Consider the following 25,083-nt stretch of genomic DNA (forward strand, 5'->3'; position numbering starts at 1 on the left):
CTCTCTCTCTCTCTTTTTTTTTTTTTTTTTTTTTGTTTCATTTATGTCTGTTGACACTTCTTAAAATAAATGACAATACATGCTATTCTTTTAAAAATAATATAGCAGAAATAAGTGCAGTTGCATAACCTGTTATGACGAACAAATATGTAAAAATAAGTTACAAATGGAAATAACATGGAGTAAGCGTGTCCTGCTCTGATTGTTGTCTTGTACCTGTGCTAGCACTAGGATTGCCGGCTTGAGCTAACATTTCTCTTTTTTCTCGATAATACTCCCTCTGCTCCTTTAGAGTGCCCATTTGCTGCAATAATACGAGCCTTTGTAGCTCAGTTACCGATAATTTCTTTGTTTCCTCTGTTTCATATTGTTCAAGTACTGTTGATGCCGATGATTTTTGACGGCGAGATGCTGGCGGTGTAGGAGGTGGTGGAATTGTTTTACCAGAATCGAATGACTCGGCAGACGTAGAAGCTTCGTTCCGGATATGACTCACACCACAGCTTACGGCTCCTTTAAACAAAAAATAAAAAGAAGCTTATTAAAACCTTATTCAAGTCTATATATTGTTGTGTTTAATCGGCACAATCAAGAGCCCTTGGGAGCGAAATTAAACTACCGCTAATTTTACCGTTTTACTGTAGTATTTTCAAAATCAATAAAATTAATCGAAAAGTGTCAAGTGCGTCCCCTAGACAATGGTATGAAATACCGTTATCATAAGTCACTCAGCTGGTTTCGTTTTGCAGCCATTGGTGGCCCTGCAAGAATATGCTGGGCCTATAAATGGTTGCAAAACAAAATCAGCTGACTCATGAACGCTAACACATGCTAAATAATATTGTCTATGGGGCCCGCTTGACACTTTTCGAGTTATATCTATTTTGAAGATAGTACAGAAAAACGGTAAAATTAGCGTAACTTTAATTTCCCTATCCATTGCCGTAACTTAGAATTTTTCCTGGGGGGGAAGCACTAATACTTGGGCCCCTAGAGAAAATTCGGCCCCCTACTATTTCAAGTTCATTTCATATATGCAGTAACAAAATGTATTACAATGGGCCCCCCGTCCAACGGCAAGGAGCTTCCCTGGGGTCCTAATAGTAGACATTTTACTGAAATGGGCCCACGTCTCATTTTTGTATAATTAACTTTTTTGTGCTAGTTTGTGTTGAACCATTTTTATTCTTCATTTATAATTTAATTTATAATTCATTTCACTTATTCGCACGAAGACGCTTCAAATGCCTCCGTGGCCTCTATGGGTTCATGGACCCCAGATAAGAACTAACGGGACTCTATTGTGAATGATTATACATATATTTTAAACAAAAATAGCATATATGACATTATACTAAATTATGCTTACCTTCAGTCTTATTAATAACGGGATTGGTATCACCGTCCATTAGTTCCAGTAGTTTTTTCTCCCACTCATTCAATTTTATAGGCTTATTTCCTGTCCTCCTCAGGTCAATTTTTCTTTTAAGCCTGGTTTTCATGTTATTAAATTTCTTGTTCAACTGCGTTTCAGTTATAGGAATACCGAATGATTCTTCATATTTTTCCTGGTGGTGGAAAAGGCAAACGCTTTCTCTGCTCATGCACCCGGCAACATGGATTTACTAAATATGATGAGATACTGTTTTATAATGTCCACAAACGCTGGCAAAGATTCATCCTTTTTCTCAAACTCATCTTCCCCCATATCACTCATTTTTACCGCTGTTCTTACCACGACACCTGACAGACTGCTTGCTTCGTCGTCCCAGCGCGGAGTGGAGCAACCTCTATGAGCATGCTCGGCTTCTCCAAGAGTAAGCTCTGAGAACTATTGATGGTTTTTATTCATACGAAATTTTTAGAGTTTGCTCACGAATAGAGCATGCTCATCTTAAATGAGCAAAGTCTAGGCTCCATTTTATTCATATCACCCATTAAGATATTCTCCTATCTAGGAAGTCTAATATCCTCGGACGGAAGGAGTGAAAAAGACGTAAGTTCCAGAATAGCACAGACTAAACAAGCATTCAATAGGAAAAGAGGACTGCTAATATCCAGAAATGTGTCCTTGAACGTTCGGAAACGATTTAGTAAGACTCTGATATGGAGGTGGCGCTTTACGGATCAGAGATATGGACATTGAGAAAAGCTGAAATATCTAAGCCGCAAGCAATTGAAATGTGGTATTGGCACAGAATGCTGCACATATCATGGACCGAAAGGCAAAGGAACGAAGACGTACTAATAGAAGCTAACCGGACGATAGACCATGAAGATAATAGGAAAAAGAAGAAATAGCATGCTTGGCCATCTTATTCGGCGCTCCGATTGGATCACCGTGTTGATAGAGGGAAAGGTAGAAAGAAAACCAGGAAGAGGAAGACCAAGAATAGAATATATAGATGCAGTTATGAAGAAGAGACCTTATCAGAGTATAAAACAACTCTCCCAAGAGAGAGAAAAGTTTTAAAATTTCCATGTTGCCCACCAACGTATGTTTGAGGTGAGAAAGAAGGACGGCTGGTAAGTATATACATACAAAGACGAATTGTACTTGCGGGATAGTTCTAAGTGAAAATATACTGATGGAATTAAAGTTACGCTCAAAACTAAACTACAGCAATGCATAGTGTAGTAAAGAATAAAAATAGAATTCTAGTCGAAAAAAAAGTCGTGTCGACCATATTGCATTACGTGCTAGTTCGAATTTCACCTTAAACTGTAGTTCTACGTCTCATATAGCGTATGCTGAAAATAGAAGACAAATTTAGAGTAATCAACAAAGACGTGTGGTCAAGTTAAAACCTTGGAATGTATCAAAGGGAAAAAAACTGATGAGAGAAGCATGATCTACAGAAAATCACTTCAGAGCAAGCTTACAATAATGTAAAAGAGTGGAAAGTGTAGAGATATACAAAGAGGTGATTGGATGGTGGTTTCTGAGAAATGAAGATAGGATGGTGGAATCAAAGGAGAACAAATGAAAAAAAGATGCAAATAATAATAATAATAATAAATAAAATGCGATTTAATGAAAATATAGGGTGTTAGAGAAAGAAGTATCCAAAAGTAAAGCCTTATATTTTTCTTCTCATTGCAGCTAAAGGTATCGAACTTCACGGGCAGCAGCCAGCCATACAAAGTGTCAGGATTTCAACTCTGAATGCCAAGAGAAAAACCCACCATTCTCAAGGTCAACCAATAGATGCCGCCAGACACTTAGGAGCAACTGATTTTGATCATCCAATAGGAATACAAATGCAACAACAGCTTGATCATGGTATTGGCAATGTGTCATTTTGTTCCCTGTTTTACAGTATACTGCTTGCTGAGTGCTCAGCGAAGTTTTCACAGGCTGTTGTAATTGTAGTACTGTTCAGCATTCAAATCCGTTCCTCCAAAGTGTGTAGCGCTATCTATTGGTTGACCTTAAGAATGTCCGATTATTCTCCTGGTATGCAGAGCTGAAATTCTGACACTTCGTACAGTTGCCCGTGAAGTTCGGTACTTTTACCTGCAAAGAAAAGAGAAATGTAATGCTTCTCTTTTGTACAGCCTTTTCTTAACACCTTGTATGTAATAATAATAGTAATAAAAAATAACAATGGCCTTCGCCACCATTATTATTATTGAAGTGAATTTCTGCCATTCGACTTAACTGGCATTTGTGTCTGTCTGTTCACGATAACTTTCGTTAAACTTATCCGATTTTTATGAAATTGGCATATTCCTGCTTCCGACTATTCGAAATAAACTTATTGTTTGGGGTTGCAAACAATTAAGAATAAGGGGTAAAATCCAACGTGTTGCAAATTAGCGCTATTATTTACCAGAAAATTACCGGTAAAAACTACGTAAAAATTATTCGTTTGTGATAAAACAGTGTATACTTTTTTTTAGGCTGCCCGATCATGTCCATTCATTGAGATTGAAATTGGTGAAGAATTAGTGGGTAGAAAGAGATAAGTTCCCCCTAAATTTTGATGTTTCCTTATTTAAAAAATAATAATATATATAGAAGGGTTGGAACTTTAATAGTAGTAACACTGCTTTAGACACTCTACGCAACGAAATCAAATAATGCCCCTCGTACCACATGTTGGTTACGTACCTACATTACCTCAGCGCAAATTGACTCTCTCTTCAACGTCACGCGCAAGGGCAGTAGACGAGAAAAATGGAGTCTCGTGTAGCGGGCGGTATGAGGCAAAGCTATTGTTGTCACGATATTTGTGAAACAAGAACAACGGAGTTGAATAAGAATTGGATGTTCCAGAGGCCGTACAGCATTGCCTTACAGAGCACAGGCAAGGTGGGTACGAACCTTCAAGGAGGAACGCGAACATACTGGGGTTTGTGTATGTTATAAGGTATCATCTTTACTGAAGTCACACTAAGTTAATTATGGTTGGTACTTAATATCTCCTATGTTAGGTCGTTCTGCAGATAATTTGGGATAGATAGTTCATGTTTTGGTTTTGCATTCTCCTGGGATATATTTTACCAGGCATCGTCTGCATTTGGGTCCATTCATGTCAAGTGTATCAGAGAAAATATAATTGGTTGCTTGACCATTTTATAATCAAATAATTGTTTGTGTTTTTCTTTCTACATGATTATAGAGCCCAAAAATAATAATTTAAGTTTTTGTATCGTTTTCCCAACTCCGATGCAGCCATTACTGTTTGTCAACATGCGCTGATTCTTGTATTTTTAGGGATTGGCATTAACTTAAATTTTTGTCCTGGTAAATCCTAGGTAGATGAAACAGAAACCATTTTATTCAGGAAAGAACAGCCTATCCGATGTCCTGTACGTATGCAAAATAGCCCAAATCCATTTAAACAGTTGACATAAAAATTGACAAATTTGCAGTATTCGAATGTATATCACCCCAAGAAGGAATGTGATCTCAGGCTTAATTGTGTGAGCATCTGTACCTACTTAAATGTACTATACGAAGAACAGAAAATAAATACTGAGAGTTACTTCTTTTACAAGTTATAATGTTTCAAAAATGGAAAATTAAGAAAGAAATAATAATAAAATAAAATAAAATTTAAAATATTTTGGACACGCTGTATTTTTGTTAAAACAAAGTTTAAAGATTTGAAATTTTGGCAAATACACTCCCTATCGTGTATTATATTGCTGTGCAAATATCATGTTTAAGATTTACCTAGAAGTCAAGGTCTCCGAAAACGCCTTATAATTTTGTTCATATTTCATAAGAAAATGTTTCCTTAACTGCAGCACAACATGCTTTAGTTTAAATTTTAGCGAGAAAGTTTAGTGCGGTGGCCCCTACCTTGTATTTTACTCTCTGAATTAATTGAGAGTCGTCAAAGTAGAAAGAAAATTATATCGAATGAGATCTCAAAAGGTGAAGAACTAACTGCTAAGCAAAAATGGAAAAAGTAACGAAGGAATATCTCGATCGTGTTCTCATGAAAACTGATGATAGATTGACTTCCTTCCAAGATGATGTTTCAAAGTTTGAGTTCCTTTTGGACGTCAACACATTGTGCCACAATGCTGATTGTAACGACCCAGCACTTTGGCCTCATATGGCCTGTCACGGTTGGGGAGAATACCCAAGGAATTCCCAAATTTCTTTGAAAGCTATTCTTGCGCTGCTCCTGATCCACATCCAATTGTACATTCATGAAATCCATGACTATCATAATGAGAGTTTTCTTCTATTTGACTTCCATACGAAATTTCGTCTCGAGTTGGGGATGGTTGTTTTCCCATTTTTTCGACATTTTCTCTGTTGATCATTGCTCCGAAACGAGGCATTTCTTGTCGTATTGCCTTTCATTTTGTTTTATTTTGGTGTCAGGAATCACTTCTAAAAAAGTTCTTGGTGTTTTTCTAGAAAACTCTGTATACATACATAGGAAACGTTCTTAATTGAAAGTAAAAATTTTAAAAACTTAATTTTTCTTAAAATAAAGACAATTGTACTATTGACGAATCTTACAAGTAACCTAATGTTTGTGATCTCTCCGAAATGTCAATTTTCGATTTTTCTTTTAATCAAATATGAATGACACCTCAATGCAAAAGATATCTTTGTAATTTTCGACCCAAAAGAGAAGTTCATATGCAGGCAAGTTGAGGTTCACTATTAAAGAATTCAAGATTTTTAATTACCTGTATACAGACCTTCATTTTCTAATAGGCTTCATAAACTTGAGCATAGGGTGTCACTGTGCAAGGATCAGCATCTTCTTCATTCGTCTCGTTACTCTCTCTCTCTCTCTTATTCAGCTGTTATAAATCCACTACTATAATATATAATGACGTGTGTATTAAAATTTCTATCACGTTTCGGTACAATTTCAACACTTGCGTAAAGGTCGGGACTTTTACTTTATTCTAATAGTACTATATACATATACTGAAATAAATTGCATTCTATTCTTTATTATTTATTTCCAGTATCAAAAATAGCCGTTTTATGACTGTCTATTAATGTTTTTGAACTGCGTTTCCTAATAAATTTGCATCCTACAACGATATTATAACGGTATTATCAATCTGTACCTGTTTTTGTCGACATGATTAGAGGCGCAATAACTGAACAGATATACATTTAAAAGAGAAAAGAAGTAATAGGTTGTCATGGAAGAAATTGTTGTTGATATATAATACAAGTATGGATAGAAGAATAAACAAGTGTATCTAGGCACGATCCTTATAATAAAAGGGACGAAAAGGAATAATTGTGGTCAGTAATTATTAGTTAGTACATTTAATATCATAGCTTATCGATCTCTGATCTAAAGTTATTATATATTAACGAACTAGGGTTAAAACGAGAATAAAAAGAATTTATCGTTTTATCTGGTGCCGAATTCCCGGGACCCTAATGGCAAGATAGGCAGGATCAACTAATTCTAGAAGTTGATTCGGTAAAGAAAGCCGTTGAAGTCTTAGAGTTGAGTACAGACCAGCGAAAAAATCAGATGATAAACATTACTGCCCAGGTAAATTCACATAGCGTTCTGATATCTAACATACAAGAGGAAATTAGATCGTTACAAGAAAGGGAAAATAACAGCAATAATCCTATGTGTAATGATGCTTTAGAAACTCCTAATCAACGAGAAATACTGCACCATCGTCTGGGAACTCCGTTAATAGAAAGTGATGTGACATCTTCTCCTAAATGTTCTACAGATGATGGTTTGGTTGCGGAAATCCCCAGAATGCGATTCCAAAACCGTAATCGCAAAAAGAGAAAGGAAATAAAAATGCATGAAGGGCGCCCATACCATTCTCAACGTCAGCAGAAACATAATGATGTTAAAATAAATATCAAAGTTAGCGAGATCAAGGCCATGACTAAATTCAGCGGCAAGTATGACGAAACCGCGAGTTGACTTCTTGAAAAGTTCGAAGACGAGTGTGAGATTATGGGAGTAGGCCAATCTAAATTTATGAGGTTGTTACCACACTTGTTACTTCCTCCTTGTTCTTTGTGGTTCAAGGCGATTCGTGGTCACATAAAAACTTACGAAGAATCCAAACGAGCTCTGTTGGCTAATTATGAAAATGACTTTTTATTAGCAAACCGAGATGGGATGGTGAGAACTCGACATTATTCCCCTCGAGTTGACAAATCTCTTACAGATTTTACAATCAGCGCGTACAATGAGCTCAAGCTTGTTAATCCTTTACAACCTGAATCGAGAATAATCGCTTCCGTACGTATCTTATTGCCGTATAAACTGCAACAGATCTTGTTGTCAGCTCAATGTGTGAATTTTAATCATCTAATAATGTTAGTCCAGTTTTTGGTTTAATCAATGGAAGCGCAGCTGTAGCGTCATGCCTAAATCAGGTCCTAGGTCAAGATCTGAGGAGTAATGTGATAGTGTATGCCGATGATATATTAATTATGGGAAAGGATCACCAAGATTATTTGACATATTTGGATATTGTGTTAAAACGTTTGGAAATGTCAGGATTTACATTAAACCTGTAAAAATCAAAATTTTTCAAGACATCAATAGAATTTCTTGGTTACCAGATTGATTCTGAAGGATTGTGTTTTAGTGAGTCCAAAGTCCAGGCCATTAACGATCTGCCTCCGCCAACTAATGTAAAGCAGACTCGCCAAATTTTAGGATTGTTCAATTGGTTTCGAACATCGATTCCCCGTTTTGCTGAAATCGCACAACCTTTATTTTCTATCACCAAAAAGGGAATACCATGGCAGTGGGGTGTGTTGCAGGAACAAAATTTTAACCAGTTGAAGGACTGTGTAAAGCTTAATATTCGTTTAAACCATGTGATGGTTCTTTAGTGGGAATATCTGGAATTCTTTGGCAACCTAACCCTACAATGGAAAACCCCGCTGTCATACATTGTGTGAGTCGGACACTCAAGAAATCAGAAAAGGGGTACACTACCACTGAGATTGAATTGTTAGCAGTACGTTTCTCAATCCAGAAGTTTCCTCTGCACATTAGCGGATGTCATTTCACAGTAATTACCGACCATAGTTCGTTACATTATTTACGAAATATACGAGGATACAACAATAGACTATTGAGATGGTCGTTAGAACTTCAGTCCTTTGATTTCGAAGTACAGCATGTAAAAGGGATAAATAATGGTCCCGTTAATACTTTGTCAAGAATATTCCCTATTGAAGAACAACGTATCTTGAGTATCAACATTTTTTAAGATTCTTCAGAACGAAATCGCTCACGTAGAGGTGGAAGACCTAATAAAGAGCGAAAGAGATCACGAGGACTATATGAAAATTATAAGCCATCTATCGTCATGTACCCAAGGATGTAATTGCCCCAAAAGGTGGAATTCTACGTTTGAGTTATCAAATGATGTACTATTAATTAAAGATTTCAAATTCAAAAACCGTAAGAAAATCAGCGTTCCTCCTGTATTAATTCCCAAGATACTGAAGGCATATTACGACAGTTTTGGACATTTTGGTTACCGATAGGTTTTCGATCTGATTAACAAATCTTTTTTTTGGAAATCCCTTAAAAGTCATATTAAAACGTACATCAATGACTGTGAGGAATGTATGCGCATTAAGCATAATAATCGTGCAATTAATAAGCCTACTCTCAATACTACCTGATAAACCTCATTATTTTCTGTCTATAGATTTATATGGTCCTCTACCAAGGGCATCCTCTGGAGAATCCTATTTACTTACTGTAATGGATGTATTTTCTCGTTATGTTGTGGCCTACCCTTTGAGAAAAGCGACATCTTCAGCTATTACATATCGTATAGTGCATGTATATATACCCCATTGTGGCTCGGTGGAACACATTTTATGCGATAATGGTTCACAGTTTCGTAGTGACTCATTCATAAGATCTATGACTAATGCGGGTATCAAGATTCATTTTGTTACTCCATATCATCCTAGCAGTTCCGTGGTGGAGAACGTTCATCGTCATTTTGGTATGCTTTTCAGACATTTGTGTAAAGACAAACATTCCGATTGGATAAAATATGTTGCTCAAATTACTTACTTCTTAAATTATTCGATCTCCGATTCGCTGGGTGTGGCTCCGGCCAATATACATAATGGAACTGATACATTGTACCCTATTAAACATAATTTTGATATAAAACTAAGGGATTCAGAGGACTTAGAACCCTCACATTTGATAAGTATGGTTCGAACTCGTCGATCTCAAAAATTTCAGCGACATAATGAAAAGGTAGAGCAAGAACAGGAAAATAAATATCAGATCAAAGTTGGTAATATGGTATTTCTGAAGCTTCATTCGCAAAGCAACGCTAACTTAAAGCGAATTTATAAGTTTTGTGACGTCTATTCTGGCCCTTACCTATGTATTAAGGAAATTAATCCTAGTGTTTGAATTGATTGACGCTAAAACAGGCAAATCTGTAGGATTTCGCAATATTGATAAACTGAAGGTATGGCAAGAAACAAATGGCTAAAGCTAGTTAAAACCTTGGTCAATCCTGATGTGTTAACTAAACTAAACTTGGATAACAATCCTTTATCTATTCTTTTGGATGTTACGAGTTGTGTTATGAATACTTCATTTGAACTTTATAAGTGTGCGACATGTTATGATATGAGTATGATATACCTGTTGTTTTAAATATTTTGTGTTGTTACTTTATTTTATCTTTGTGCTAACTTTGAGTATTATGTTTATCTTTATTTTATCTTACGTGTTCGAAAGAAATCTGATTATGTTAAATTGAAATTCATAACATTGATCTTAAATTGAAGTTTCTAAATATAATTATTGCCTTCTGATCTTGTTGACGTTTGATATGATGACGATCTTAATTGTAAATAATTTTATTCGTATATGGATGTTATCGCTCAACGTAAAAAAACGAACAATTAACTAGTAACTCTGCGTAAGTCATCTGTTAGATATAATTTTGAATAGATCCTTAAACAATATTTTAATGAATCGACATTTTTCTGATATGTGATTAGTAATAAAATAAAATGTTGTTATGAATGAATTAATATATATATGGAGAAGGAAAAGAGAAGAAAAATACTTATATTAATGTAATAATAATTTAATACAAGGGGTATTCAAAAGGTGAATGTTCAAAAATATTTCATCCAGGGTTCTTTCCTTCACTGTAATACTGTTACGGAATTCCCGTTCTGGGCGACATTTTATACAACGATATTATTATAACGGTATTATCAATCTGTACCTGTTTTTGTCGACATGATCAGAGGCGCAATAACTGAACAGATATACATTTAAAAGAGAAAAGAAGTAATTAATAGGTTGTCATGGAAGAAATTGTTGTTGATATATAATACAAGTATGGATAGAAGAATAAACAAGTGTATCTAGGCACGATCCTTATAATAAAAGGGACGAAAAGGAATAATTATGGTCAGTAATTATTAGTTAGTACATTTAATATCATAGCTTATCGATCTCTGATCTAAAGTTATTATATATTAACGAACTAGGGCTAAAACGAGAATAAAAAGAATTTAACGTTTGAATCCGAAGAAATGTGTACTATAACTGTAGTCAACTTCATAGACAATTATAAACAGTAGGCTATTTTCGTAAAGTAGCTAATAATAAAATATATGTTTATTTATTTCATTAGATGGATTTTCTTTTTATAAGTTACGGGTACAGTTTGCGGCATAGAAAATGTACAAATGTTACAAAAATCCAATTATTAAGAAATTCTTGCGCCGTGTGCTTACTATTCAGAAACACACGTCTCGATCGACTAACTATTCCTAGAATTCAGTCCAACTCTCCCCATCCTCCTCCTCTCCTCGTCTAAAGCAGTCTGTGTGACCTGATATAATTTTCCATTCAGACAAAAGAAACAGGAAGCATATTCATAAGCTTTGTAGCTCTAAAACCATTTCTTTCATTTGTTTCTTCTGAAATGACCTTTTAGAGCCAGAATTAAAAAAAAAATCACAAAATGTTCCCATAGCTTCATAAACGGAGGTTTTGTGCTTCCCAAAGTTTGTAATGCGGGAGCAGAGCTCTAAGAACTACTGACAGAATTCATTTATTAATTTCATTTTATTTCCCGTAATTGCAAACAAATGTTCCAGAGCCGTCATTTGGTCAGGACAGGAGGGTGTAATTTCCTCCTCTCTTGAGTCTGATAAACACACATTGCTTGATCAAATATATAGTAAAACACTTATATAAAAGTGAAACTCTTATGTAGACGGAGAATCCCCCCTTCCCCGAACAAAATTTAAAATGACGCTGCGTCTAGCAGCAAACGTACAGAGTTACGATAGTATATTCCTAAAGCACTTACATTTGGTTTCAAGAGTTGAAGATTTGATCCCGTACGTTCATAGTGAACGACATTGAGAAAGAGAGATTCAAATATAAAGACGGAGAGATGATTTACATATGCTAGTTTAGAATTGGAGAAAAAATGATAGAACAGCATCCATATTATGACGAAATTTGTGATTTTGTGAAACAGAAGAAGGGAAAATGGAACAAATCTTCGTAATCATGCTAGACTTTTGAAAAGACCTAGTTAAAAAAATGAAAATGCGCTTATGAGTGTCACTTGGATGCAAATATATAACTTTAAAAAATACCACACCAATTCGACATCAATATCGTTCGTATTTTATTACTTTTACATGTCACCCCTTCCCCTCCTAGAAATGGTTTCAGTTTCTTACTCCACTACAGTATATTATTCAGATGGTAATTTATACGTATACTAAATTCGTTTGAAATTCCTCCAGGAATGTTGCATTGTATGGCCTACTAAACGTTTTTTTCTAAGTCAAAAATTTGTAAAGATATATAAATACAGTATATTACAGTAATAATGGAATATTGTATTATCACCCGACTTTCTTCGTTGTGCGAAAGTTCATCATGATATGACGTAGGAAAATGAGTTAAATTAAGATTTTAAGATTTAATATCAATGTTGAATCATCGCAAGTTAAAGAAAAGCATGTTAAAACAAATCTCATGTTTCAAAATATCTTTGGCTTAAACTAGCTGCGACTACATTTAATTCAAAAGTGAACTTGTGGAATGCACAGTATGAGCATAGCTAAAAGCAAAAACAATAAGAACAGTCGAGTTTCGAACCTAGGACGATTCACATAGGAGTCCCTTACAATAGCCATTCATCTAACATATCATGATGTAAACGTAGTATTTTTTAAAGTTATATACTCGCATCCGAATGATACTCATAAGCGCATTTCCATTGCTTTTTTTAAACTAGGTCTTTTCAAAAGTCTAACATGATTACGGAGATTTGTTTCATTTTCCCTTAGAGCTTCGCAAAAGATAATTTATGTCTGAGTATTTGACACTACTTTATCAAATGGTTCTATCAAATATAACTCAATCAACACAGTAGTGACGAACTTTTACTGCCTTAAAAAGAGTTCTTGAACAAGGCGAAGTACCTGTAACTAAGCTACAAGAGTTTAACAGCGCACACACCAAATCAACTTCTAGAATATTCCATTTTATTAGTTTCGCAACGTAGCTAAAAGAAAAATATATGAATAGATGCGTAGTGTTCTCTGTGGCTGAATGGATTAAGTCATGGTTTGTTAACTAAGAGGTTCGTTGTTCGAAACCCGTCTCGGAAGCTGAAGCTTTTTTAAATTCTTAATTTCCCAAGATCTTCCTCTCCCTTCGCAAACATCGGTTGCTTTAAAAAGAGTTCCCCACCTTAATTCTTGATGTGATCCTCGCTGTTCGGAAACTTCCCTTCTTCTGTTTCACAAAATCACAAATTTCATCATAATATGGATGCTGTCCTATCATTTTTTCTCCAATTCTAACCTAGCATATGCAAATCATCTCTCCGTCTCCATATTTGAATCTCTCTCTCTCACAATGTCCTCTACTATGAACGCACATGGCTTGGGATCAAATCCTCGTCTCTTGAAACCAAATGTAAGTGCTTTAGCAATGTGCTATCATAACTCTATAGGTTTGATGCTAGACGCAGCGTCATTTTAAATTTTGTTCGGGAAAGGGAGGATTCTCCGCCGACAAAAGAGTTTCACTTTTTATATCAGTGTTATATTATATATTTGATCAACCAATATGTGTTAATCACACTCAAGGGAGGGGGAAATTACATCCTCGTGTCCTGACCAAAGGACGGCCCTGGAACATTTGCTTGCAATTACCGGGAAACAAAATGAAATAACTAGTGAATAACATTCATTTCTATCGAGGCATAGTATAGTATTTAATATTGAAGTATAGTATTCTTCCTAAAAGGTTTCTACTGCTCAGCAAACTTTGGTGAATTATTGGCACTCTGTGCTAGATACCCTGAGTTCGACTCTCGAGGCTGAAAGTTCTTACAGTTTAAATCTTACCTCTTTGAGTAGAAGAAGAGTTGCAGGCTATAGTTGTGGTGAAAAACTATACGAGATGCCATTAGTCCTCTTTCAGCAGTGTAGCTATAGACTGCATAGTCCACAGAAAAAATTAAACAATCCAACAGCGAAACAGAATATGGCTAGCTATCCAAAGAACGGCGAAATGAAGTCTCGCAATAGAAGCTTAATATTCGCCACTGCCTAGGTTGACAAATCCTTAAGTTTAGAACGAAATTGTCTTCTTATGAGCACTATAAAATAGTATTGACCTGTCACTTGTCTTGACTTCGAATACGCAAGACTGTCCACTAATTGATACGCTGTCCTTGTCCCGGTCAACGCTCACCATAGACTCGATGAGTGTGAAAATCGTTTGTCGAAGGTGGCGTTTCAAGAGTACAAAACATGTGATTCGAGGGAATTTCCGGATTAGAGGATCAAAAATTATACGATAAGATTTTACCTCAAGCAAGCTTCTAACAATGAAAACAAAAAAATCTTATTGCTGGGTATTCTTAACAATAACGAAAACAGTAACTAAGTGAAATAATGGTACAAACATGTATTAAACAAAATATAGAATCTCGAAATCTTAAAATAAATGTTCTAAATACTTATAAAATAGCTAAATTTACTTAAAAATCTTTACTATAAAAATGTTCACTTGTAAAAATTTCTGCCAAATATCTATAAAAGTAAGGAACTTCGAAAATCCAGTTAAGTTGCAAACAAACTGCACTAAAAAGATTCTTATTTCTAAGGAAATTCTAGAATATGAGCAATACTCTAATACACGAAAATGCATAATACACTGCCTACCGCACAAATATACACATTCGTTGCATATTCTCTAGATTACCTAGATTTTATACTGTGTAAATGGAACTTTAAATATATATAAAAGAAGTTATAATTAAACTTCAAATTTTAGCATATTTGCATATATATTTTTTCTTTCCTGAGGTGATATTGATATGCTCTTTAAATAGAAATTCATTTCAGCTGTTTTGGGGTAAAATAGCAGAGTTTTATAGTGCATATACAGGGTAAGTCAAAATAAGTGTTACAAGCCAATATCTCGCGAACTATATATCAAATAAAAAAAAATGTTAAGAGTCAATGTACAATACAGAGTGGCCTAAAAAGTGGGTCAAATACGAGGTTCCCGCGGCCCCCCATTTTGGAGGGAGGGAGTGTACGTGAAAGTTTCAAATGGGAACATAGGTCGAGTGATACCTCGTTCGAAAGAGCTTGGAAAATTGAAACATTTTTGTAGGAAACAATTTTTGATATGGGACATCGTTTTCAAGATGGGCCCCAAAAATCGTCCTGTAGCAGATAAAATTTCCATTACTTATAAATCAGAAACGGTTGAGTAGAAAAAGGTGAAACAAAAAATGAAAAAAGAAAAAGCCATAGACAACGTGAAATGGTGTTGTCGCGGTGTCCCCAGGGCTCCTACCATGGGGCCCCGGGACCAACTTGAAAATTTTCAATGGAAATATAGGTCGAGTGATACCTTGTTTGATACATCGTGGAAAAACAAACAGCTTAGTACAAAATTTGTTTTGATTTCGGGCAAGCCTGTTTCAAAATGGCCGCCGAAACTTTTGTACTAAGCTGTTTGGTATTTCACGATCTATCAAAGAAGGTATCGCTCGCCCTATGTTGCCATTTGGCAATTCTACGTTCACCCCTCCCTCCAAAATGGGAGGCGAGGGGAACCTCTTGTTTCACCCATATTTTAGGTCGTTTGTATTGTACATTGACTCTTTAACGCTTTTCTTATTTGATGCATAGTTCGCGGTATATTGGCTTGTAACACTCAAGTTGAACAATGCGCTTTGTATCTGAACGTTGAACCATTTTCGTCGGCCATTTTGAAACAAGTTTGCCCGAAATCAAAACAAGTTTTGTAGTAAGCTTTTTGGGTTTCCACAATGTATCAAATAAGGTATCACTCGAGCTATATTCCCATTTGAAATTTTCAGGTTGGTCCCGGGGCTCCATGATTGGGGCCCTGGGGACACCGCGACAACACCATTCCACGTTGCCTATGGCTTTTTCCTTTTTCATTTTTTGTTTCATCGTTTTCTGCTTTATAAGTACTGGAAATTTTATCTAATACAGGACAATTTTTGGGCCCCATCTTGCAAAAGTGCCCCATATCAAAATTTGTTTCCTACAAAAATTGTTCAATTTTTTAAGCTCTTTCGAACGAGGTATCACTCAACCTATGTTTCCATTTAAAAATTTCACGTACACCCCCTCCCCCAAAATGGGGTCGAGGGAACCTCGTGTTTGACCCATTTTTTAGGCCGCTCTGTATTATACATTGACTCTTAACATTTTTCGTATTCGATGTATAGTTCGCGAGATATTGGCTCGTAACACTTATTTTGACTTACCCTGTATATGCATATTTCGGATATTAGTGCATATTTATTTCGTTAGTGCATATAAATGCATACCTAAAGGAATGATCGAATTGATAATAATTTTCAACGTCCAACAACTTCTTTCAAAAAATGGAATTTCGAGGAATTTCTAATATAAATAGACTTAAGACATTCAAATGATTTTTTGTTGTCCGTTTAGAACTTCTTTCAAGGTCATGTGAAGGGAGAATTAGAAAAGGGTGGGTGATTCATCTTTCCGGCAATGATGCATGACTGTCACCTATTTGGAAGAAGATATAAATAATGGTGTCAAATCACCTACAACAAAATTTTCACGTTACCGATATTGGAAGTTAAAGTTTCTGCTGTTGTGTGCGTATAGATTTTAAATTGTGTGGTTCGTAAGAATGCCGAAAGAAAAATCTAGAAGTTATCTTCTGAAACAATGAATATAAGGCGATGAAACGTTAACATTCAAGGAGATAATATATTTTGCAAAGTATGTGTTAAAGAAGTAAATATTATTTTTTTAGTTAACTTTATTATTAATTTTTGTTTATAAAAAGCGAGATTATTTTTTGGGATAACAAGGATTATACAATTAAACTTGCATAATTTCAAACCAAAGAAACCACTAAAAATATACAAATTATCCAAATTTCGAATTAGAAAAGTTACATCTCTTTGGTTTAGTTTTAGGTCAACTAAACACCTAAAAGTCATTCTTTAAATAAGTAAATATTTATTGGGTAAGATTGTAACGTAAAACAATTTAACATTATTTAGAAAATCAAATCAAAATTAGAATTAAAAATCTATAGGTATTACAGCACTTAGCGACTTTGAATAACAAGACACACAGTCACAGTGAAATGTACACTCATGTCCAAAATTATTGTCACATGTCTATAAATATGTTGTTGTAGGAATATAATTTAATAACGAATTCGCCCGGTATTTCTTATAATGTTAGTATGTGTATAATCGGCAAAGACATGTATGTGGCAAATTTCATGTCAAAAGAGCAGTAAATAAGAACAATAAAACGAAAATTAAACTTTCTTGTCCATTTAGCAACATTTTGTTTTACTCATGCTAATTTTCGTATTTATAATTCTTTTCCTATGAAATTTACCACAAATATACATTTCTCGATTATACACATAGTACCAGTACTAAGAGTACTCTGTAGAATTATTATCAAATTATATTCTTACAAGAAAACAGTTATAGATATGCGACAATCATTTTGGACATGAGTATACCTGTTCATGTGAAAAATTACAGTTTTACGAAGCATTGTAAAATTTGTGGCTTAGGGACCATCCCAGAGACTTGACCAATTTACATTGAAAATATAAACGAAATATTACACTTGTCCTCCATTTAAATATTTTCAGCGACATATTGTTGAAGAGACATCAAATTTTCAAGAAGTTTAACTTCAAATTATCCACGATTTTTTTTTTTTCACATTGACTTAATAAAAAAATTTAAGAGACCAATAAAAACTTTTAATTAACCACGATTTAGCATTATAGACTTTCGAATTATCCAAGTTCCTCTGTATTTTGAAAAAAAAGTCCCATCTAAATCAGTACTATAAAACGAACTATCTTGTTTTGCTTTGTCTGCTGGTGTCAACTATGTATTCTGTTATTTATATTTCACGACGGCGTTCAGATTTGACATGGTACTAACGATCTATATACCATATTTTAAAAAACCTCAATTCCGACAGTTGTAAAAGGAAGTGTAAACGCAACGTTTTACGCATAAATAGTCGTAGATTACTACCGTATAGCGTTTCTTTTTTGTATTTTTTGAAGGAAAGTAATATAAGATACCTCGGACAATATGTATAAAGCAATTAGATCGGTTGGGGAAATCAGAATCACAGTATAATTTTATAACTATACAGAACTAATTGTTCTAGAATTAGGGATGCGGATGAGACAAGATTTGTGGCTGTCTCATCTCGAAAATGTGCTGTAAAAGTGATGGCTCGACTCGAAAAATGTATATTTCTCTATTGGAAGAGCCGTGTCTCGACTCGAATTTTTTCAGGAAAATCCTGTCTCAACTCGTCTCGTGCGCTTCCCTATCTAGAATTAATTATCAAAATTAGGCAAAAATTATGAATTTTCAGTTAGAATACATTTGTGTAAGGATTAGTCTCAAAAATTATAGTAGGTTAGTGTATGAATTAAGAGATGATGTCACCTCCCCTAACAAATATATTTTTCTGTCAAATTTCTATTTATCTACCAACAAGAGAGTTTCGTTTCACAATGTAAAACTTCAGTAAACTTTCAAACTATGTAAATTCAATATTATAGCCTGACATAATACATATACAATTTTTCATATTTCATCTAGTCGCTCTATTTCTTCGTTTGAATACTGTCCCTTGACTACTGTGACGCGGAAAGAACATTTTAAGTGTACAGAATATATTGACTAACAAACTCAGAAGGTTTTTGTCAGAAAATATCGAAAAATACATAACTGTGTATTGTAACATGAATGCATTATAGGACTACACCAAATATATGTAGTTCAAGTAATACAATATTTTATCCTAAAGATGTAATAAAATTTCCCATTTAACTTTAGCTTTTGATTAGTGCATATTTACCCTTTTTAGTGCATAGTCGCATATTTTCAGTGCATATTTTTGCGATTTTTAGCTCATACTTGCTTTTTTTTTTTTTTTTTTTTTTTTAAGTGCATATCGATCTGAAGTCTATTCATGAGTGCCAAAGTTAAAGAAATATGGAGCCTCATACACAGATCTTGGGTCTTTTTGGGCTGTCTTGGAAGAACTAAATCTTTACTTATTTTTTAGTTTAATAATTTAAATTTGAATTGTAAAATAGAATTTTTCCTAAAATCACGATAGCCGAATGAATTCCAATTTGCCAAATAAGCACTACTAATTTGCTCATTTACCCATTATACCCATATGGAGACCGCTCCGGTCTATGTTATTGTTATTCTTTTCTCTAATGAATAACAATAGATATATTATGTAAGTCCCTTATATTTTGATAATTGAAACACCATTACCAATACTCATTTTAGGCCATTTTTTTATTCAACAGAAACGGCTATATGATCTGTTGATTGCCTTATTATTTTTTCTTTCTTTCTTGAGAGAAACATGAAGCTAGTAATTAAATTTTGGAAGACATAAGGCATATCGAATTTTCCTCTATGCTGTGTAACTGTGATGAGATACATTTGACATAAACTACTATTGATCTTGGAAAATGCTGGAACACAAATAAAGCTGAATAATAAATTATTATGGATAACGTGTATGTAACTGAATAACCTAAATATATGTACTGAATTCAGGAAGAAATGTGAATTTGAAATTGTTTTTAAAATTTAAATGAATTCGTTTATTTTAGGTTGATGTTAGCAAAGTTGCAATGTTATGCAGTTTGTTCGAGAGTATTTTGTCTGGTGCAGCAGTATTCCCTGCCTCAGAGGCGGATAAAATTCGATTAAAGAATATTGTGTGTCAGGCATTCGTGTTTTCTTATGTTTGGGCAGTGGGAGGCAATGTTCTTGAGAGTTATCGTGATCTGTGGGAAATTCACGTACGAAATCAGTTTGAAGAACATCCTGAAGCGAGGTAAGCTAAATATTTGTATAATAAAATTATTTAGGGAAAATGCACAGAAAGGGTTGTAATATGTGGATAGATATAATGATGAAATCTATCGATGTTAGAAATAACATAGAAAAGAAAAGAAAAGAAAGGAAAAGAAATAAAAGAAACATTAATAGATGGACTTTGTGAGTCTAAGTAAGAAGATACAAACATAAATTCATCATAACCACTTTCATTTTCCTTAGTTGGGAATATCAAAAGTTCTATCTTAAGTAAATTTAACACTTTACTCTTTCCTTTACACAATACTCTTTTCATAATAATATTTAACCACACCCTTAGAACAGGACTGGAATTCATTCTAAACTGTTCTTTGAAAGACAGTTCATGGTTACATGCTTCCTTACCAGTTGAGAATGGAGGCCTTGGGATTCGTCGAGCCATGGATATCGCATACCTTCTTTCCTTGCATCATTCTATGGCTCATGAGAACTAATTGGGTCTTTTCTTCAACAGGAGGTTGACTTAGACTTGATTCGAGATGTACAAGAATGCATCGATAAATGGACTAGTCTGGTTGGAATGGATCCTCCACCTAACGGCAAAAGACACGTCCAGTCTGTTTGGGATAAACCTATAGTCAAGCTTCGTTTATTTTCACTCCTATCAACTAACCCAGTTGACAAGGCCAGGCTGTTAGCTGTCTTCTCCTCCAAAAACGAAGCATGGCTTCAAGACCTACCTTCTCACACACTCGGTCTACACCTTTCTAATAAGAGCTTTCGTATTGCTACAGCTCTGTGCTTAGGTGCTAATATTTGTGAGCCTCACTACTGTCCTGCTTGCAACGCATATGTTGATAATAAAGGATTACATGGTCTTGCATGAAAAAAAAAAAAAGTGCGGGAAGACAATCTCGACATCATATTGTGAACGACATCAGTTGTAGAGCCCTCGTATCAGCGGGAGTTCCTTCAATAAAAGAACCAAATGATTGTTGCCGTTCTGATGGTAAAAGGCCTGATGGCATGACCTTGGTACCGTGGGAAAACGGAAAAGCACTAGTCTGGAATTTCACATGTTCCGTTACGTTTGCCCCTTCCAACATACCTCATTCTTCAATTCAGGCAGGTCTTGTCGCCGCTCACAGACAATCAGACAAAAGACTTAACCTATTGGACAAATATTGGTTTGTAACAGTAGCAATAGAAACCAATTGATCTTGGGGTCACGAAGGATCTAATTTCATTAATGAAGTTGGTCATGGAATAGCGATCAAGACTGGTGATCCCCGAGCTACTGCATTCCTTTTCCAACGTATCAGCATCGCCTGGGAGCCGCGGTGGCTCAGTGAAAGAGCGTTCACCTCTGGTGCGTGAGGTACCCTGCTCCAGCGTTCAAACCCTGCTCCCGCCAAGTGAACTTTGTGGTGGACAAACACCGTGTGCGTAGGTTTCCTCGGGGTTCTCCCGTTTCCTCTCACTTTCATCATTCCACCATTTCATTCATTTCTCATAATCACCGTCTGCTTTAGCCTAGCCGGCATAATCGTGGGACGTAAAACTCAAAAATTTCATTTAATTTCATTTGTATCAGCATCGCCATCCAGCGCGGGAATGTGTCATCGATCTTAGGCACATTACCTCCTGGTAAAGAACTGGACGAGATTTTTCTTCTGTAACCCACAATAAGACGGAAGTAGAGACATCCTAGGAGGCTTACAACCATTTTGACGATGTTCATGAAGAATGTTTTGAATCCAGTTTGGATAAATATAAATTCTTGCAAGTCATGGCTAATACCGGTAACTTTGGGAGTGGTAGCAACAATTAGCTAAAGATTTTACTTTGTTGCTCAAAATCGTTAAAGAAGACCCGAAAGATATTGTTGTCAAGCTGTCCGATGTTTATTTTGGAACAAATATAATGGTTACAGAGAACCTATATATTCTTAGATGTGCTTATAAGGAAGAAATAATGTCCTTACTTGTACAGTGTTTCACTTCTCCCTGTGCTACCAGAAATCGGAACAAATGCTGTTAATAATAAAGAGATCAAACAACATATATATATATAAAGCCTTTTGTGGCTTTGTATTTCCGGATGCAGTCTATAATTGGTACGACGTTTTATGTATCTTATATGCTATTTTATTGCTGATTCAAGTATGAGGCGCAAGTCGTCTGTTATGAAATCCTATAGGGATTTGGATATATTGTTGTAAATTCAAATTATTACATTATTTTTTCCCCATAATGATGATTAATAATGATAAGGGTTTTCCCCATAATGATGATTTCCCCATAATAATGATAAGGGTTTTTGTTAATAAAAATATTTGTAATATTTGTTCGTTCTTTATCTGACTATTGGACCAACTAGCAAATTTAAACCTTGTTAAGGGGCCACGGTGGCCCAGTGGTAGAGCTTTCACCTCTGGTGCACGGGGTCCTTGGTTCGATCCCAGCTCACGCTAAGTGAACTTTGTATTGGACAAACACGGAGTTCGTGGGTTTTCTTGGGGTTCTCCCGTTTCCTCTCACTTTCTTCATTCCACCATTTCATTCATTTCTCATCATCACCATCTCCTTTAGTCTATCCGGCATAATTGTGGGACGTAAAACTTAAGATTTCATTTTATTTAAACTGTGTTAACAAATTTTTATATGAGATATTATATCTAAGTGCTGATGAATAATATTACTTTAAATTCAAGAGCTCTAGATTTTTTTTTTTTTTTTTTGGAATGTACTGTAATACATTGTCTCCTCATTGTTATCTAGATTTTAAGCAACAACTTACTTCTTGAAGAATTATTAATGCTAGTTTAAGGGTACGTTGACTTATAATGTAAGCTTTAAAACTAATTAGAAGTGCAAATTGCCTATGTGCCTAGTTTAACAGAGAAGAAAAGGTTTTTTTTTTTTTTTTTAGTTATGATTATTATTAAATCAACAAAAACAAGTTACTTATAAAACGAATATCGAATATTATATAAATATTTCGTTATATTTTGAGTTTCTTTTAGCCTTGGAACACCACAGCAATATTTCAGTACACGTAATCCATTATTATTTACTATCATAGTATTTTTCTTAGTTTGGAAATCTATAAATTCTAACGTTATGGAAGTCAAAGAATATATCAAAATATCCGACGGACTGAGATGTTACGTCGGATGAAGGATGTCTATCAAGATGCATGTGTATCGAAGATGCACATGCATCTTTCATGCATTGGGCACGAATGCTTCACACGGGTCAAACTACAAGAAACGATCTATCTTGTTCCAATCGGACTCTATGTTGTTGCCACAGATCACAACCGTACTGCGATGGATGAGTGTGTTAGCGACAATAGGCGTATGAGAATTCGAGGGATAGCCACGGAGCTGAATGTGAGGTATAGATTAGTATAAACAATAGTTAAGGACCTAGAGTAGCACAATATGTGTGCACAGTGGTGCCACAGATGCTTACAGAGTGTTTGAGGGTGTTTCTCCAACATTTGATGCGTTACCACACAGAGGGTAAGATTTTCTTTTGTGAATTGTGGTAGTAAATGAATCATAGTACACTTTTGGTCACAAAATGCCTTCCAAAAAATCCGAAAAACTTACCCTAGATCTTTACGAACTTTTTTTCCTCTGCATTTTCCCTACAATCAGGGGTGGAAATGAGTTATAATATTCCAGGATGCATGTGATAATTTTGTTGTAGACGTACAATATAGCTACAATATAGAAAATTACTGTAATTTTAAGTCGCAAATATAATAAAATACATTATTTATATTTTTAATCTAGAATGATTAAATAAGCGATGGAAGTAGGGAAAATATTATAACTACAAATAGACTACAATGATTAACCATCTGCTTCATGTGATTTGCTAATTGTTTCAATGCAAGAATAATGCCAATTCGAGTGTCCCCAAAACATATCTTTCTCCAGTTACCCCTCCTTAGAGCCCAAACTAAGGAGTAATTTATGAAAAACCCATTGAAGTTAAGAGGGTAAAACAAGAATATTTGAAAACATTCTGCTGTTTTCTGGTATAACATGTGATTCATCCGATTCGTCTTTTGCATAGGAAATTTCGAGGGAACTGACCTTTGTTGTGATTCTAAAAGAATTGGAAATTTCAGAAAACAAAGTAAAATCGTATTTACTTGCAATGTCAGTATTACAATCTAACAGAAAATAAACCAAAACCTGAATATATTTTGCCGCGCATAAGACGAGTTACCTTTCTTTTTTAAACTGGGCTCTTAAAATTGTATTTTCTTCAGGAAAACAGAAAGGGTTTTATAATTGTTTTCTGTAAAAAATAAAATATGAACACGATGAGAAGAATCTTTAAAATTATGAATCTTTATAAAAAAAATATAATAATTTGTTTGTTACTTCTATCTCTGGTGCGTATGATCCCTGGACTGTGTGGTAGACAAATACCATGAGCGTGAGTGCTCTTGGATTTCACTAGTTTCCTCCCACTTTCTTCATTCTACCATTTTCTTCCATTTCTTATCACCGTCTCATTTAGCCTCGGTGCATAATCGTGGGTCGTTAAACTGAACAAAAATGTCTCTCTATTTTTAAATTAGACTCCAATAAATAGACTATTTTAAGCTAATTTTTTTGGGCAATTCTGCCTTTTCCCAGTAAGAGAAATTTGAATATTTAGAATGCAAGAATAATGCTGAAGTTTCATCATGGTAAAATAATCTGTACGTATTTTAGATTGATAGTATCCAACGACTGTAAGAAAGTAAGATTTTTATAACAGCATTCCTTATTGGAAGTTCAATAGCTAATATTTACGTATATTTGCGTCAGTTTACACTTAATACTGATTCCACTTGCGCCGATTAAAACAAATAAGAAATTTGCACGTTTACTTCTCATTTCTTTGTTTTTCTAAAGTAGACCAATATTAAACTAAAATCCACAATTACGTTGATGTTTAACTTAACAGTTACCTTTATTGGTTTAATTCTCTCAGACTTATGTATCAGCATTATATTTTCTTTATATTGCACAACTGAATTGAATGCATAACCCTGTATGAATCCAAACTATAATTATTAACCCTGGGATTAGTCGAACATAACATTTTAACATTCTTTCATATATTCTTTAAACGTACTTTTCTGGCATGAAATTATCTTAAACACGATAGTGAGGTA

At 34.8% G+C, this 25,083-nt stretch overlaps 1 protein-coding gene across 1 annotated transcript in view; it reads left to right on the forward strand.

The window, feature by feature from the left end:
* The window catches only part of Dhc16F (Dynein heavy chain at 16F), a 418,273-nt gene that overhangs the window by 202,805 nt on the left and 190,385 nt on the right, over positions 1-25,083 (forward strand). The window contains exon 37 of the mRNA XM_081735970.1: positions 19,692-19,918. Within this exon, the coding sequence (XP_081592096.1) occupies positions 19,692-19,918 (227 nt within the window). The remainder of the gene's footprint in view (positions 1-19,691; positions 19,919-25,083) is intronic.

Source organism: Thermobia domestica, chromosome 13 (genome assembly GCF_964235325.1).
Source record: "Thermobia domestica chromosome 13, izTheDome1.hap1.1, whole genome shotgun sequence".
NCBI classification, from domain to species: Eukaryota; Metazoa; Arthropoda; class Insecta; order Zygentoma; family Lepismatidae; genus Thermobia; species Thermobia domestica.